Here is a 17,359-nt window from a genome sequence, read left to right as displayed (position 1 = left end):
AAAATATTGCAAGAAATCTTCACCTCACAAAGCTTTCTGTAACCATCTGTCAGGAAATCTGTATTAGCCTGGAGTAAACATCACTTCATGTATACTTTTTTCCTTAATCTAAGGTTAAAAGATTTCAACTTTAATGATGATGTAAACTTCCTAGATAGAAATTAGGAAAATGTGCAGAATGCACACAGGGCTGTTCATCTAATACATTTCAGGGTAAGGCTATAAACATCAAATTTATGGCAACAGTCTGTCTTGATCCTGGCAAGTTGCATATCCACACTTTCCCATGTCACAGTTTCAAGACATTTGTCATTGCTGGCAGGAACCAGGGTGGCTGTAATTCATGGGATGGGAGAGGAATGGGCTCCTTAGCTCCACAGTATCACCTCCATCAGCACAACCCCTGGCCCCATTGGCTGGAAACCCACTGCCCTCAGTTTCCATAGAGTTCCCAACCCAACAGGAAATTAGAGTGTTGATGGTTTCATTTTTCTACAGTGACATCAAACATTTATAGTGACACATGTAAGAATATATTATATATTTATATAAATATATAAAATATTTATATAAAATATATAAATAAATACATATACAAAATATGGCATTACTTTCCAGAGAGATGTTACATTTCACAGGCCACCTTTCCTTATCCAGATTTCATTGTCATACAGAATTTGTCATGAAGTTCAATAAACAATCAGCCTCAAAAAAAAAAAATATTTCCAGTCTTCCTTATACAAAAGCATCACATACCAGAAAAAAAACCCAAATCACTTCTGATTAAAAGGACATGTAACATCATGGCAGACAGTTGGCTTAAATATTTCAACCCAACGGTTCTTATCCTATGCTTAAGATGCCGGCAAATAATTTCTACCAAAGTCAAAGCAAGCAACAACTGTGCAGCATAAAGGAAGCACGTGGGTCTCAACACCTGGGTCCACGATCCCCGACATCTCGTCAGCATTGTTTTAAACAGGAGTTCCTCATACAGAGTATGTGCTTTGGTAGAGTGTACCAAGACAAGACAAAACAGATGCAGCTTTTCAAAATAAATAAGGGAAATAAATTGAAAAAAGGGTGGTACTGTAATGGCAATTTTTTGTTCGTGAATATTCTATATTAGTGTGAGCATGAAACAGAGGAAATGTAAGCCCTGTTGCACAAACTGAAGCAAAGGACAGACGGAAGAATGCTTTGCCGAGAGCTTCAGTGCAACTGTTATCCTTTCCAGTGGCATAATTCAGTGATGGGTACATTACAAATACCAATAACATAACAAAACAAAAAATATCTTGGTATTTGTAGTTACTTCAAATAACAAAAACTTAATCTCTTCTGAAAACACTTCCTTTGCTCCACAAATTAATTTCTATTACCTAGGTCAGTGTGTATGCATATGGATCTATACATGTTGGTAAATCATTCCATACTCGTATTTTCTCTCTGCATACAGAAGTATACACTAGAATTATTGTGTAGTATTTGGTATTCACTTGTTACATTTAAATAAAGTTTATTAAAAAACAATTATATTAAATACAGACTAACAGAATATTCATAATATATTTTACAGAAAAAATAGCCATGTCTTTATTTTAGAAATACGTTCTTTAAAAAGTTCTTTGAGATTTTTATAAAATTTTTTACCCGTGAAAACAAGTTTCCCATCAGACCTGTAAAAAAAAGCTTAACCTTTAAATCCTCATTTCTGTGTATTTCTTTTTTTTTTCTTTAATGCTTTTACAAGCTTAAAATTTATAAATTCTTTAAAATAAAAAAAAAAAACAGTATCTTTCGGGATCAAATTGGTCACAGGCCATTCTTTAAAAAGTCAGTGGAGACTCCCTGAATCCATTCTGAAGTGCCTTTTGTTTTTCTCTCTCTCTGGGTATCAATAGTGCAGGTTTACGTGGGAATTCAGAGCTCCCTACAGGTCTTATAGGAAGCCCAGTGTGTGTCAATGGCGGGGTGCAGCTGCAGCAGCGTCCGCAGAGGCTGCAGCTTCCTGTCAGCCACAGAGACAGAGCTCATTACTCCACGCACAATGCAGTCCACAGTATTTGCCCAGCCCCTCCAAGGTCTCTGTGAGGTCCAGCAGCCATGCACAGATGCCAGAAGAGCTGGCACCCAGCCCTCATTTGCTTTCCAAGTTATAGCAGTGGACATCTCCTTTTCCCTTCCCATCGTACCCAGGAAGCGGCTGTCCATATTTATCCACACACCAGCAGTAACCTCTCTTTCGACCTTTGGACGGGCGACACTGAAAGAGAACAGAAGACCCAGTTAGCATCACTTTTGTTTTCTCCACCCTTAGTGTTAATATAGTGGGGATCCCTGCTTATTTGCTATCTGCACTCCCATATCCTGTCTGTTTCTGACAAAATCAGAGTATTTAATATCACTACAAAGTATTAAAATAAAAGCTTGCCACATCGGCCTGTCAATCCCTTTGGGTTTAATTACTCCTTAATGAAACTCCTCTAAGAAATACCAGAAAACAGCTTTATGAACTACTCCCTATTATATGAGGCAGCAAAGTTGCTCCCTTTGCATACCAGGACTACTTGCAACAGTACAGGCTGACGACTGGGACCCATCTTTGGAAAAGAAAGTTAATTTGTTCTGTGCTAAAGTACAGGTCTGGCAAAGGAGCCATTACAGCAGTAAACACCCTTGGCTTGCATCTGTTTGCTGGAGGAATTTCAATACTGTAGTTAACATTTATTAGAGGATACCTAACCCCTCTGTAATGGAGTTATCACTTCAACAACTGCTAGGTGTACCAGAACTTTACACGTGTATTTTCACAGAATGGTAGGGATTGGAAGGGATCTCTGAAGATCATCTAGTCCAATCCCCCTGTCAAAAGCAAGATCACCTAGAGCAGGTTGCACAGGCCAGTATCCAAACAGGTCTCGAAAATCTTCGGAGAAGGAGACTCCACAACCTCTCTGGGCAGCCTGTGCCAGTGCTTTCACTCTCACAGTGAAGGTTTTCTCATGTCGAAAATAAGCTTCTTGTGTTCCAGTTCGTGCCCATTGACCCTTGTCCTGTCATTGGGCACCACTGAGAGTCTAGCCCCTTTCTCTAGACATCCACTTTTTAGATATTTATAAACATTAGTCAGATCCTCTCTGTCTGCTCTAGGCTAAACAGACCCAGCTCTCATTTATTTTCCTATAAATAAGGTTGCTCATATACTAGTCTATAACTTATGTCAGCTTTAGAAGTGGCCTGGTGGAATTTGCCAGCAATGCTGATCAACCTGAAACTACCACTAGACAGGCAACAGAACTGAACTTCTTTAGAAATATGCAGTAGAAGTACATTATGAAACTTAGTAGGTATGAAGTAATGCCCTCCCCAATGAACCAAGAATGCTAAAAACTGGACTGAAGGAGACAACTTGCTGCAGGTTGCATTCAGTATGCAACCCCAGACACAGCTACATACTGTGAACTTCTGGTACCCTGCAAGGTTTTCACCCACTCAAAAGACATGTGTCTCCAGGACACAGATTATCTCACTAGATCTGCCAAGGTCAACCTCATTGCCAAGACATAGTTTCATTGTCAGCTCAAGTTTTGATATTTGGTGATACAGGATTTGCTGCAAATGCTAACAGGAATGTCTGTTTAGTCAGGACAGACTTACAAAGGAGCCAGTGACACAAGTATGGTGACACAAATATATCTATCTTTCCAAAGACTGAGTTTTTATCTGTTGCATTGCCAACATGAAGGAAGCTAGGCTAGACTGAAGCCATTCATGGCCCTCAGCACTGCAAGCAGAGTAAATACTGCCTCTGAGATCACATGGCAATTTAAGTATTTCAGAGGTTCAGGCTGGTACAAGTCAGGTAGTTTGCCACAACCACTCAACTGCTTGTTCTCCAGAGTCTAAATAGGTGTGTCCCCATTTCCCATGTGGGTAACAGCAGTGTCTCATAAAGCGAAGTATCTTTTCCATGTGTGGAACACAAGGAAACATCAAGCAAGTGTTGGGCTGTCCAAAGCACCTGATCCTTTCCACATCTAGCTTAGGACCTCAGGCAAAAGGGTGGTATTTTAGACAGAACGATGAATACGGGTCTATTCTGGAACAGCTGCACCAGCAGATTAGCCTCTGAGCCAAGTAATCTGTGGTAGCATGTAGTAGGGTAGACATTCTTGCTCACTTGGAATTCATGAGAGATAGAAGCAGATCACACATTAGGCACAAATTTCTGAACAAGGTTCCATCTTGTTTATTTTATTTTAGAGTAAATGAAGTAATGTTACTCACTGCAACTGCAAGCTAATCTACCTTTGTGATATATTTTTGAGTAAGAAGCCAAACGCAGAAATAATACAGTGCCTTCTCTTTTCTGAATATGCAGTCCTTCAACGTTAGCCCTATGCAAATGGACAGCAGCAGGAAGACAAGATCAAGCTTAAAGTACCTATCAACTTATTTTAGGAGAGGATGGGAAAGTTCAAACCTACTGAGAGCACAGCTTTATTAATAATTTGCTAAACTATGTGGTTAGCTGCATTTATGTTCTTGTTACCTGTTCAGCTGGTTTTAGGTAGTAAATCTTTAAACGTAAGTTTTACAACTGTGTATTGTCTCAAAATCGTGACTCAAGCTGCTGCATATTCTCCAGGATTTCTGTGAACGGCTTGCTCAAAGTCCACTGATGTCAATGGTAGTTTTTCATTCAGTTTTAGTGTCTGTACTGGACTCCAGCTTAAGTGGCATTAGCATTTAGTGACTTAAATTCTTCATACCCAAAACTGAGGAATTCATAAACAACAGCCTTTCCATAATTTAAATTCTACAGAAAAGGAAACTGAGACAGCAGTTATTGAGTTGTTTTTCCCAAAAGAGCAGGCACAGATCAAGCCCAAATTAAAGCACAGGGCTTCTGGCTGCCAGCAATGAAACCACACTTCTGCTAATAATAGTAACACAGCCTCCAATTTTAGAAGTACTATATGAAGTGTGTTACACAACTCTGATTCATAGGCTTGCATCACTCTCAAAACAAATGATCAATTAAAGTTATCTCATGCTGCCGAAGGCTTCTGTTGCTCTTTACCGCCGCATAATCAATTTTCAGAATTAACTACAGCATGAAGTTAGTCTGCAGGAACACCTTCCCTAATACCAGCATTATTTTTTTTTAAGTTTCATTTAGATAACCCATTTAGAAAATGAAACACTTATATCATTCCACAGCTGAAATAACACTCTGTCAGGAAACAATTTACCTTCTCCAATCTTCAGTGTTGTACTACTCACTCAGCCATGTTGTCAGTTGTAAAGCACTGTCTGATTCAAAAGTTAAGTTTTTATCCTGAAGCAACTAGCTTGCATTCCTTACAGAACTGGTGGACAGTTAGTCTGGAAAAAATATATGTAAGTATCTGCTCCTTGAATTTTGGACTCCAAGGCTCTTCAGTATGACTTCAGAAGTCCAAAAAGCTGGAAAATTGCCCAAGCGGTGGAGCCAATAATTACTTTTGATAGAAACACCAGCTGCCATCTTCCATGACACCTGCCCCTCTCCCTTCCACAAAGAAGTGCCGCAGAGGTATTCGTGGGGCACAGTAAAGCATATGGTATCCTATTGAATTCCTGGTCAGCCCAGAGGTCTCTGTGGAGCTACAACTGTGGTCTCCCAGAACAGACTGCAGACAGCACTGACATATACCTCAGGCCGTCTTGGCTCCTGCCAAAGCCAGCTCTGTTTTCAGTGGAACAATTCCAGCTCCCATTTAGGTGAGTATCTGGCTCCACTATACAAATATGGGGCAATTCTAGTAATTGCCCCATGTAATAATTTAATTTCATCAAAACCCTTTTTTTCCATGCTTGAGGCAGAAATGTGCCTGTATCAACCTATTCCACGTAAATGTACCTATACACCACAGCTGAATAGTACAACCTTACATATGTGATTTATTAAGTCAAAGAGTTCTAAATGCTAATAGGCTTGATTTTAACAAAGTTTATATATAACACAAAGTGCAAAGTATTTTTCAAGCTCTACCCTGACAAATAAATTTATGTTCTTAAAATTGTTTCATATATGCAAATTACTCCTCTGAGGCAAATTTCTAGATATCCATCAATGTCTTGAAAAATAACTGATTTCACCTTGATTGAAAGAGCAAGGGATCAGGAGGGTAGAATATATTAACATGTGAAGTGCTTCCTGAATGAGTTTTAATGGTTTACAGTGTGACCATAATTATCAGATTCCTACCATCACACACACCTATCTACATTATCATCGTAGGTAGTGCTTTTGGTAGCTGTTTCCAGAATTAAAAATACCTAGCTCACACTCATTTTTTGATAGATTTACTGTCTGGTTCCTAACCTGTTACTCTATATTTTGTTGTCACAAGAGAATGTAACTAAATTACATATGGAACGCTATTTGCTAATATTGCTAATAATATGCTAAAAAGAATATTTAATATTGCTAATAATATACTAAAAAGAATATTGCATATTTCTAATGAAGGAAATTAATAAAATAGCATAGCATTCTGTTAATGAGATCAGACACCTGCTCATGGTGCCTAAAGTATTAGCCCTAAATGTTAATGCTCCAAAGAGAAGACCAAACACAATCATTGCATTGCCTTGCAGACAGTGAACTCAGTCTGGGCAAGACTTGCTCACTTCTCAAACTGATGCTCCTTTTCTAGGAGTTAATTCTACAAAAGCAACTCAAGCATACTATTTTTGGTTTGTATTTTGTTAGTATGAAAAGCAGCCTGCCTCTGTAAGCCACACTAGTGAATGCCTGTTCCAGAGCTGATTGAGGTTCATTTACACTCCAACTGCTTTTCACATGGGCACCTCCTGCAATCCTGAATTGTCTCAAACTACCCTGGAAACTACTAGGACCTGTGCAAATTGGCATACCTGGTGCTTGACAAGGCTGGCCAGGTATGAAAGCGCCCCTCCATCCTCTAGGTTTGCTGTCCAGATGGGCTATCATCGCACATAGTGCAGCAAGCTTTCCTAAAGCAGTTTCAAAATCTCCAGGCAGCACAGACACTACACAGACAGCAGAACCATGTCTTTGCTCCATACCAACACCTTATTCTCATAAAGCATTCTTTTCTTTTTCTTCGGTCTCAGAGGCAGAACCATGATTGCACTTTAAATTACAGTCATCCTTTAAAGTAAGACACTGCAATACGTGCTTACTGAGGATCCCATTTGCTACACAGACATTCCAAAGACTGCGTATGAACCACCTTTTTGCTGACAAAGCAAAACCCTCAGAGCCTGAGGACACATGAAAGGAAGATCCACTGAACAAAGTAAATACCAATCTGCAGTCTTCTGTAATACTAGAAAAGGAACAGGGCTACAATACTACTTGTGTGCCTCTAACACAGTGAAATGATGTGCCATTCTAGAGTAGCCAAGAAATGCTTTTATGGCACAGGCATGAAACACAGTCCTAGCCCCATTCCACGCAGCAGTTTGATGTATTTTCTGAACACAAATGCTGGCTGAGATGCGAGCATTACTCTCTGCTAGTTTACACACAGTGGGACGTAAATAACAGAGGCTTCTCAAAACTCCAGACAACAAAACAAAACGCTGTCCCTGCTTGGGAGTTGCCACCACCTGCTCAGGAAAAGCTGCAGAGTGTACACAAGCTCAGCAGCATGCACCGAAGGTCAAGCTGTACAGTCAATGCTAGGCTGATGGCAGAAGGGATGGTTGGTAACTTCACCCCTATTGCAAATGCCCCACCTGACACTGCCAGCTTAACACAGAGCTCCAGGGAATACCCAAAAGGGAAAGACCGTTTCTAAGAAAGCTGGAAGCCAAAAAAATGGGAGAGATACCGTTCCTAAAATAAGGTTGCAGGGTTGAACATTGGCCTCTCATTTCCAACCAGTGTACTGCATTAGCTAATAACACAGAGTCAGACACTCCTTTGGCTACCAGAGATAGAGAGAGGCTGACTTGGGTAAACCCAAATGGGATAGACAAGATGGTCCACAAACAAAATCTATCCTTGTAGAGGGTTTACCTTAAGGAAAATCTTAAAAGAAACTTCTGAATTCAGGAAATTTTGGAATTACACCAAGAAACACATTTGGAGGCAGATCACTAACTAAACACAGGATTTAGATGGGATGTGCACACTAAGCAAAGAACCTGGCATGTCCTACACTTCCCCGAGTTCCTGAATAAGCTTCAAGGGCAGCGCTGAATGGGGAATGCTGCCATAGCTCAACCTGAAACAACTAAAGCATAAATACCTGCAGTTTAGGTCTGCATTTGTCAAGGTCACAACCCCAGAACCGAAGAGGGCTGATAAGCCATCCTTACTGCAGAGTAACTCCTATCACTTTCATGATAACATGACCTGGATTTTGGAAGCGATCTGTGTAGCACATAAAGGACAGATATATACCTTTCTCAAGTTGCTTTTTGTAATATGATCCAGTGAAGTTCTTCTAGGAACTCTGAAGCAGCTATTTACAATTCAAAGCATTGATCTATTGCAGTCATATGGTGACTGCAACATTTAGCTTTGTGGGTTATTACAGGCACTGCTTTTTTTAAACCAAAGGGCATCTAGGACACCAGCCAACTCATGCGTATGTTTCTCAAATGAATCTGTTGTCAAGATCAACAGAAAATAAAAACACTGTCCCCACTTGACAAGGTTCAACACTATGGGATCAGGTCCTGAAACTGGAAATAAACTAGTTCCCCTTTAAAATGATACATTGTGCATCATATTGGCAAGATCCTCCAGTAAAGACGCAGAAAAGATGAAGTGCATTCAAGAAACTGTACTTACTTGCTTTTTCTTGTAGAACCCTTTCTTGTCACAATTTGGAATATGAAACCCCCTGGGACTCAAGACATTCAGGATCTTTAGGTGGTTTAAAGTGTCTTCCATTTCTCTACGACAGGGACCCTGTTAACAAACATATTTTAGAAAACACAGGTGAACCTTCATTCTCAAATGCTGCCTTTCACACAAGAGTTAAAGGGCAAGAAGCATAACACACACACACACACCCCCAAACATTTTTAAAAAGGGCTGGCTGGATATGTCAGGAAAGGCAGACCATTTACAGATAAAATTCTGACTTTCTGCTTTATTCAGAATAAGCCAATTTCTAAACAGCAAAGGCCCTAAGCTATGCTGAGGCACAGACTGGCATTTCCTGTAGAAATCTCAGCCACATATACCTACAGGAAGGCTTAATGATTATGTAAATCAATCATGTATAACATAACCTAGGTTTGTAAAGCTGGTCTTGCACCAAGTGGGAAAAGAGGGTAGGCAACTGAGATTTTTCCCTAATGCCATTTGATTTTCATCATTCTGCTGCATTTGAAAGTTTAAATGAAATCGATTTAATTGAAAACAAGTAGCTTGTCGTAATGTTTATATAAAGTAGTACAACTTTGGCAAAAACTCCCAATTTCAACTGGACCAAATAGGTGCAGACTTGCAAAGGAAGTACACAACACTCTTGTTACATTAAGTATGTCACTCACATTTTTGCCTTTCTCCAATCTTTAAAAGGCTGACAACAATGTAGTGAAATTAGCTCTAGGACACCCAACCAAAAAGAACTTCCAGAAGCACTTTTAAGAGCATATCTCAAATGCCAACTAATTATTTCTTACTACAGCCCTTCAGGGTAGGGAACAAAGCATTACAAGCCCCACTTTGCAGTCAGAAAACCAGGAGTGGTGGAGTTCACAATTTTGCCAGAGGCCAAGAAGGCAGTGGGATTGAGATTCAAGAGTCACAGCCTATAAACCGTACTTAGCTACACTCCTGTCTGGGCACATTACTGACTTGGTTCACCAGCCCGCTTATTCAGCAGAGACACGAAAAAATTTCTTTGCATGGTAGCATGGATTTAAAATTTTTAAGTTGCTGTATCAACATAAAGACTTGTTTGGTGCAATTTTTAATTACTGGAGTAATGACATTTATACTTTCAAGTGGTAATATTAAAAGTTTGCTCATATAACGTGCCTTTCATGTGAGTGTCTGAAAGCATACAGACTCCACAGTTCTACTGGATTTTAAAATTGATTTTTGTTGGTTGGCAAAGACCTTCCTTACTACTTTCATATGTTTTCTTTCCCTATCAGTCTCACAACCTCTAAACATGTGCTTTAAATTGCTGCTCTTATTGGCAGTTCCTTAAAAAAATGAAAACTACTCAGCCATACTGACTGCAAATCACACATGTTCAAATATTTGGTCCCAAGTTAGGCCTACAAAAAGATTTAACAGCTTTTTTTAATTATTATTCTGAAGCAGGGTTACAAAGATCCATACCTAAAGCTATCATACAGACACAGATGGAAGGGCATTTGCTAAGATACCTGTCTCCCGTAGATATACTTCTGTTTTTTACGGACACCAGCATCTTTGTAAGACTGTGTGCCTTTGCTCATGGGGCCCAGCTACTATGCAAGTGAAACATCCGTCCTAGTTAAGACCAGGACCCTATTTCCTTAGAGCTAACAAAGCTTGTTATTTTACTATAGGCTGTTTACTTCATGATTTTAGGAGGAAGACACCCTAGAAGGCAGATACTGAAGTGTTTTTACTAAGTGGCTGGGTATCAGTGACAAACTAAACATGCAGCTTCACCATCCTTCCTGTGCTACTTTGGAGGCCACGCTCTCTTCAGAAGCAACTTCTCATATCATAAAGGTTTCAAACCCCAGTTTTGCTAATGGGAAGCCACATCTGTTTTCACCATGACTGTTTTGATGAAATGCCAAAGTATATCCCAACATATTTTCTTTAGGTCATCTGGCACAGGCGTAAGGATAACCAACAGGTTAGCAGCCAGGATGTCCAGGAACAGAAACCCCTCAGATTCACCACACTCCAGATGCTCTGCTCTGCAAATCCACTGGGCAACAGTCAGTAGAGAGAAATGGCAGCTTTTGTGCCTGTGAGCCTTGGCATTTAGGCAGTGGCACCACGTTACAACTGGAAGTGGAGGTGGTGTTCAGCACTTCATATGAACAAAGTAATCAGTCCAGATCCTAAACCTTCAATGAAGTCTAAGTGTACCTCCCTTGATTTGCCCTGTGGAGTGTTAACACAGTACCACTACACTGCATGTGAGACATCTTTATTTCCATTATTGCAACCCAATAATGCTGTTTGCAACCAAATTTAATGATACTGTTAAACCTGTCCTAATTCTACTCACAAATGTGTGATAATTACAGGCAGAAACAAGAACTTTCGATCGCTAAGAAATTACTTAATGTAAATCCTACTTGTATCAACGTAAACATCATTGTGGTAGTAGCTCTGTGTTTTCTGAACCTGATCTGCTCAGTCTGCTGATTGTCTGGATTTGCAGACCCAATAGTTTTACTGGTTAAACAACCAGAATCCCCTAAACTGCTACAACAATTACAACTGTTTAGTTCTTTATTTATTTATCTTGTCTCATGCACAATATGTATGTACATACACACACTCTCATGCTGGGAAATGTCTTTCCATTCACAAAAGTACTTACGTATTCTGTTTCTTGTTTGGATTCAGAAGAGAAATTCAGTGTATCTGTGCTCTGCGAGTCGTATTCCACTTTATAGCGCTGCGTATTTTTGGCTTGCACTTTCCTGATAATATCTATTTTGATGTGTGGTGGATGCGATTTGGAATCTGGCACCCTGTGAGAGTTTGGGATGGCCTGATTTTCTATGCTGCTGGTATTCTGGTCTTCTTCTGAATCACTGGAATTTCCTTTGAGAAAAATAAATGCATTGAAGAAACAATGTTAATCAACTGCCAGCTGTGTCTGGAAAGGCAACAACCCACTAGATTAGCCTACCTGCTCAGTCTGCCTTTACAAAATAGGAATCAACAACTGTACAAAAAAACCCCATTAACAACTTAGCATTCGAGCATCGGGATCTTTGGTGCCAAAGAGACGACTTCTGTAACTGAAGCATCCCCTTGCCTCTCCAGGTCCCTCATGTACCGCCCGTGCTGGCTGCCCCGCATCCGAAAAAGCGCTCCCTCCCGCTTTCTCGCCCCTCGGTGTCCGCTGCAGTTCCACCCGTCGGCAGGAGGGGGCAGGTCTGTGCCGCCGGGGAGCGGGAGCCCGCGGTAGCCTCCCCGGCGCCGGGGGCGCGGAGCCCTCCCCTCCGCCACTGCCGACCCACGGCTAATCTAATAAACTTCACTTAAACCCGTCTGGCTTGGTTAACTTATGGGCTGTTGCGTGACTCTGTTGTCTTACCCAGGAAGGTCCTTTTTTTTCTCTTTTTTAAAGAAGCGGCATGAATACAACGAATTCTACCACGTTAAAGTGTCATGGTTGTAGTTGGCTACTTTTAGCACTTTGGTTTTCTTGATTTTATTCAACATACAGAACAGGAAAGAAAAAAAAAAAACCAACAACAACCCCAACCTGCACATTTTCACTTTTCTGGTACTAAAACCAGAAACGTTTTTAGGTGTGCAAAATATTTTCAAGGTAATGTACAAAACCCGCCATTCATTCTGTAATGGTGTCAAAAGACAAACATCTGCCTTCACTATGAGCTTCAAAAACATTTCCTCTTTAAACTGCCATCCGCAAAAATACCGGAGAAGCACATTTTTCCAAAATACTGCATAAGCCCAGTGTTCCTGCACCTTCTGAGATGCTTGTCTCCACTGCATTTGCCCCTTGTAGGACACTCCTGATGTGTAACTGTAACTGGCTCCGTTTCCTCCAGGGAATTTTTCAATTTTAGATATTCCTATCAGTCCCACTAGTTGCCGTCTTGGCTGCTGGCCACTTTTTGGTTGGGTGAGGGGTGGGGAGGGGGTGTGGTACGTGTGAGTGTGTAATCATTTGGGAGTGCACAATGATAACTAATGTGCAAGGAACGTCGTGGAAATCTGTATTAAAAATTGTACTTGATGGCTCAGTGGAAAACCACAAAATTCAAGAAATTCACTGCTAAACCTGAAAGCCCATGTTCATCTAGCCCATTGATTCATACAGGCAGTGCAGTGCCACTGCCAATACACAGAAATTGGGGACGGGACACGAGGAGGAGGGATCTGAGTTAACACCTTGGTACCAGTGGTTTTAGTGTAGCCACTGCTGGCAATGGACATAATTGACCAGGAAAATCCAACTCCCACTGCAAATGGGTTAAGGAAGTTTAAGTATTAAGACTAAATTTCCTGGCTTTTGTGGGTTTAACTCAGACTCTCAGTGGTATTTGAACATATTTTTGGTGGTTTAATGTCCTGTTTTTAAACAGTGATATTTTTTTCCACATTCTCGGTGAAGTTTGAAAGAAATAACACAATAAAATGTTATGAACTTGAATGTCCTAAACATAAATCAATGTCTACTAGGTTTTCTGCAATCAGCTCAGTTCATTAGATTGCCTTCTCTAAGAGTATTTTCTACTTGTTTTTTGTAATGTGCACTGAACAATTACCAGGCTGGTCACTTCAGTTTAGATAGGCCACCACATCTCAATAGCGCTTCTTGCACTTCAATTCAGAATGTATGTAATGCTACATACATTCATTTTAACATTTTAAAACAAAGCTTTGCAAAGTTTGGTGCCCTATCATCTTTACACCATTGTAACAGAAAGAAATTTGCTCTAGGAGTTACTTGGTCTCTTTTAAAAAAAGAGATTGGAAGGGTTGTGCATGCACATTACTAGTTGGCAGTTCAGAGCCGAAGTTAAGTCAGTGGCCTACTAGAGCTGTTAAGAGAATACTTTAATATATAGCAGCCCATACAAATTTCTAGCAATTTCTGTAAACTAGAAATGACCAAAAGTGTAGCACATGATGCATGACCTAGCTGTGTGCAAGGGAGATGATGTGAACCTGCTTGTTGGATTTCCAGATGAAAGTGGAATGGTCCCTGCAAGGAGGTAGGCACTATGTGTGACACAGGTTCAGCGTACTTCTTCCTTCTTGCACCCCAGGTTTCCAACCTTCACTTCTTGAATGTGATCTGTAAGGGCCCTACTTTACACTCTATCAGGAATCAAAGCTTCTACTGATTTCAAATCCTGAGTTCTCTCTCAGCCAAGAACACACAAAAAAAGGAACTCTGCATATTTAGGCTGAAAACTTAAAGATTTTCAGCACAGTGGAGCTCTACATTCCCCTTTCTCCTTCTCTAACAGTCGCTGTCAAAAGCACTACCCCTCCATTAAATAGCACAGACTCTCAAGTATGGAGGAGTCATCCCTTGTTTCCAATTCATGTGCAGGACAAATATGCAGAGCCAAGTTCCTGTGATGCAGGAAGCTGCTCTGTGTTCCAATGAGATTTAAACATAGTAAGTGCCTACAAACTCTCATTCAAAACGCCACAGCTTTGGGAGCAGCACATAAAGAAGTATAATAAGGCATCTCCTACTCTCATAACAGCCAGTTAACTAGAGCAATGGTGCCACTTCCTCAGCTAAGGAGAAAGGCCAGCCAAAGAGTCCCTGCAACCTAGCAGAAAAACTCCTGACTTTTTAAAAATGCAAACACTGGATAGCCTTTTGACACAGTTTTCCATTAAATAAATGTTAACATACTTGCTGTTGGTTAGCAAACAGTTTAATTAAATGTTTGCACAGAGGGACTGTACTTTCTTGATCTGAATCCCAAGCGTCCCTGTCTTAAGTTTCCAAATGTGCATGCTAACAGAGCTTTTTTCCAATCGTCCCTTCCTCTTCAAACAAAACAAACCCGGCTCTGTGAAGGTCTCATTAACAAGACATGTAAGAAGTTGGGGAAAACTTCGTTTCACCAAAAATTTATTTGCAGTGCAGGCAAAAAAAAAAAAACCCAACCCCAACGTCCTCTCAAACACCGCTGTGCAAACGCTGTATTGCGAATAACCCCGTTCCCGGGCCAGGGGAGCATTTAACTCCTTTTCTCTCCTCTCAGCGCTTCGCGTTCCCCTGACTTAGCCGCACGCTGCAGCTACAGGGGGCAGCCCACACTCTCGGGTTTACTCCCGCACTCTTTCCAGGAACACTGCGGGGGAAAATCGCGGGGACCTGACCCTCTCTCCATCCCAGGCTCTGCAGCCTGTCAGCCCCACGCACCCGCAAGGACCAACACGCGGTGTGTGTGTGTGTCCCCCCGCCTGCGTGTGCGTGTCACAGATTACTTTGGGGGGGTTTTTTGGGGAAAAGAGAAACTGTGTCTGTTTCGTGAGGAGCTACTTCTTAGCACCAGCCGCGGAGAAAGCCAGTTTACACAAAAAAACCAAGGCGTCTCTCTTCCTTTCCTGCGGCCGAAGCACCCCTCCGTCAAAACGGTCTCAGCCTCGGCTACGTGGCTGCACGACGAGCCCCCCTCCCCCTCAGCGGACCGGCAAAGCCGGGCAGCCAGCGAAGGGGCCTTTCCCCACCAACAGGTCTGCAAGTTAAAAAGCATGGCAAGTAAGTAGCGAAAAAGGAAAGAGGGGCGCGCACACGCCACCTCTTCATGCTCCTTCGCCCCCGCCCCGGAGCGCAGCCCCCTTACCTGCAGCATGAGGTCCCGGCAGGAGGAAGGTCCGCAGCTTGCCGCCCGCCGTGGCGTTGGTGCAGAGCCCGCGGCCCTCCAGTAATGCCTGCAGCGGCCGCGCCTCCTCCGGCCGCGGCTGGCAGCTGAGGCCGGCGCCGCACCGCTCGGTGTAGATGCCGCAGGGCTGTCCCTGGCGCAGGGCGCAGGTGAGGCAGCAGCCGCAGCCCGGCTCCCGCACCCGCTCGGCGCAGTCGGGCTGCAGGGGCTTGCACTGCTGCAGCGCCCGCGCGTCGCAGGGCTCGCAGCGGACCACCGGCCCTGCCAGCGCCGCGGCCGCCGCCGCCCGTCGGACGAGCAGCGCCAGCGCCGCCGCCACCACTGCCCACAGAACGCCGGGCCGCGGAACCATGGCAACTGGCAGAGGGGGGCCGCCGGGAGGCGCCCCCGCGCAGCCCCGGCTGGGGAGCGGGACTGGCAGAGCCCCGCGCGGGCACGGAAGCGCGGCCGCTCCCCTGCTGGAGCGCAGCCGCCGCGGGCGGAGGGAACGGAACGGAGCGGAGCGGAGCAGCACGTAGGGCCCACGCCGCTTCCGAGGGGCTGCGGCGAGAGGAGCCACCGGCCAGCCGAGCCACCGGACAGCCGCTCGTCCCCCTACCAGAGCGGGGACGCAGGAGCTTCGCTGCTGGCACACGCACGCCGACCCCTCTCTTCAGCCGCCTGCCCTTACTAAATGCGAAGGCACTAAGAAGCTTGCTAGCAACAAAGGCAACTTTCTCCTTCTTTCCCTCCCCCTCCTCCCTGCAGAGAGAGCCTCAATCACTTCGCTCGACACTAATTTCTCGGTTTTTTCTTTGGTTTTTTTTGGCCACACACAACACTGGAAAAAACGATAAAATAAAACGCCTTCTAAAAGTAAAAAGAAAGAAAAAAAAACCCAAAAAGAAAAAGTTAAAAAGCCAAACCCCGACGGTCTGAAGAAAACTTAGTCCAAAAACGCCTCAGAAAAGAAAGGGGAAGGAGCGGAGGTAAAGGAGCTGAGGGGTTGGTGGGGGGGAAAAGGAGAGGAAAAATAAAAATTGATGAAGAAAGCAAGGGTATCTTCTTTTTATTCTCTTTGCCGCCTGCCATCCACCTCTACTCCCCGCCACTCTGCGCCCATCTGCCTCTTCGCCCGGCCCGGCCCGCCCTATATAGCGCCGCGACCGCCGTCCCGCCCCGCGCCATGAATAACGAGCGGCACGGCGCGGCGCAGGGCGCCGGCTCTCGCCAAATCCAGGTTTCGGTCGCGGAGGGGCTGGGAAGGCGGCGGGAGGGGGGGGCGGGGGGCGCGGCGGTGCTCGGGCTTTGCGGGCACTTCTGAGAAATCAGCTGTGAGGGGTACGGCTCTCGGGTGGGGGGCGCGTCGTGCGCCTTTTGTTTAAGGAAAAGTGGAGGGTGTGTGTGTGTGTGTGTGTGTCCGTGTGTGTGTCCGTGTCCGTCACCGTTTCCTTGGCACCGGCGGAGGAGGCACGAGTAGAGCTCGCGGGCAGTACCCTTTTTTGGACTCCCGGCTACAATCCCGCCTGCTTTGCAGCTGACAGAGCCCCGGCCATCGAGGAGGCGTGCCTTCGGTCGCACACGCACACGCAGGCAGGCACGCAGGTTCAGGGCATACCTTGGGACCGGCTTACAGCTCACATGACAGCTGCATTTCCTTGGAAGATGCGGGGGTGGTGGGGTTGAGGGGGGAGGGGGGGGATGTATATGTGCGCGCTCGCACACGCACACCCACACCCACGGCTTTGCACAGGCACTGCTCTCTCTGGTACAGGACTGAGCGCATGTGGTGCTCCGGCTTCCTGGATCT

General features: G+C 43.8%; 1 protein-coding gene across 1 annotated transcript; it reads right to left on the bottom strand.

Moving 5' to 3' along the window:
* Window positions 1–607: 607 nt before the first annotated feature.
* Window positions 608–16,624, bottom strand: IGFBP3 (insulin like growth factor binding protein 3). Its single transcript, XM_084280188.1, has 4 exons — window positions 15,532–16,624; window positions 11,556–11,782; window positions 8,837–8,956; window positions 608–2,266 (listed from the first exon to the last, which is right to left on the bottom strand). The coding sequence occupies exons 1-4, from the start codon at window positions 15,920–15,922 to the stop codon at window positions 2,141–2,143; spliced, it is 864 nt and encodes a 287-aa protein (XP_084136314.1). The 5' UTR covers window positions 15,923–16,624; the 3' UTR covers window positions 608–2,140.
* Window positions 16,625–17,359: the final 735 nt, after the last annotated feature.

The sequence above is a fragment of the Gallinula chloropus genome (genome assembly GCF_964237585.1).
Source record: "Gallinula chloropus genome assembly, chromosome: 2".
Lineage (NCBI taxonomy): Eukaryota > Metazoa > Chordata > Aves > Gruiformes > Rallidae > Gallinula > Gallinula chloropus.
This window is presented reverse-complemented; position numbering and strand designations above follow the sequence as displayed.

Bases quoted from the DNA above. Each gene is read 5' to 3' on its own strand.
- IGFBP3 (XM_084280188.1), bottom strand. From the start codon at position 15,922: ATGGTTCCGCGGCCCGGCGTTCTGTGGGCAGTGGTGGCGGCGGCGCTG. The intron at 11,783-15,531 runs GTAAGGGGGCTG...TTTTTCTCAAAG, and splicing joins GCCGGGACCTCATGCTGCAG to GAAATTCCAGTGATTCAGAA. The intron at 2,267-8,836 runs GTAAGTACAGTT...GTTCTCTTTCAG, and splicing joins GGTTCTACAAGAAAAAGCAA to TGTCGCCCGTCCAAAGGTCG.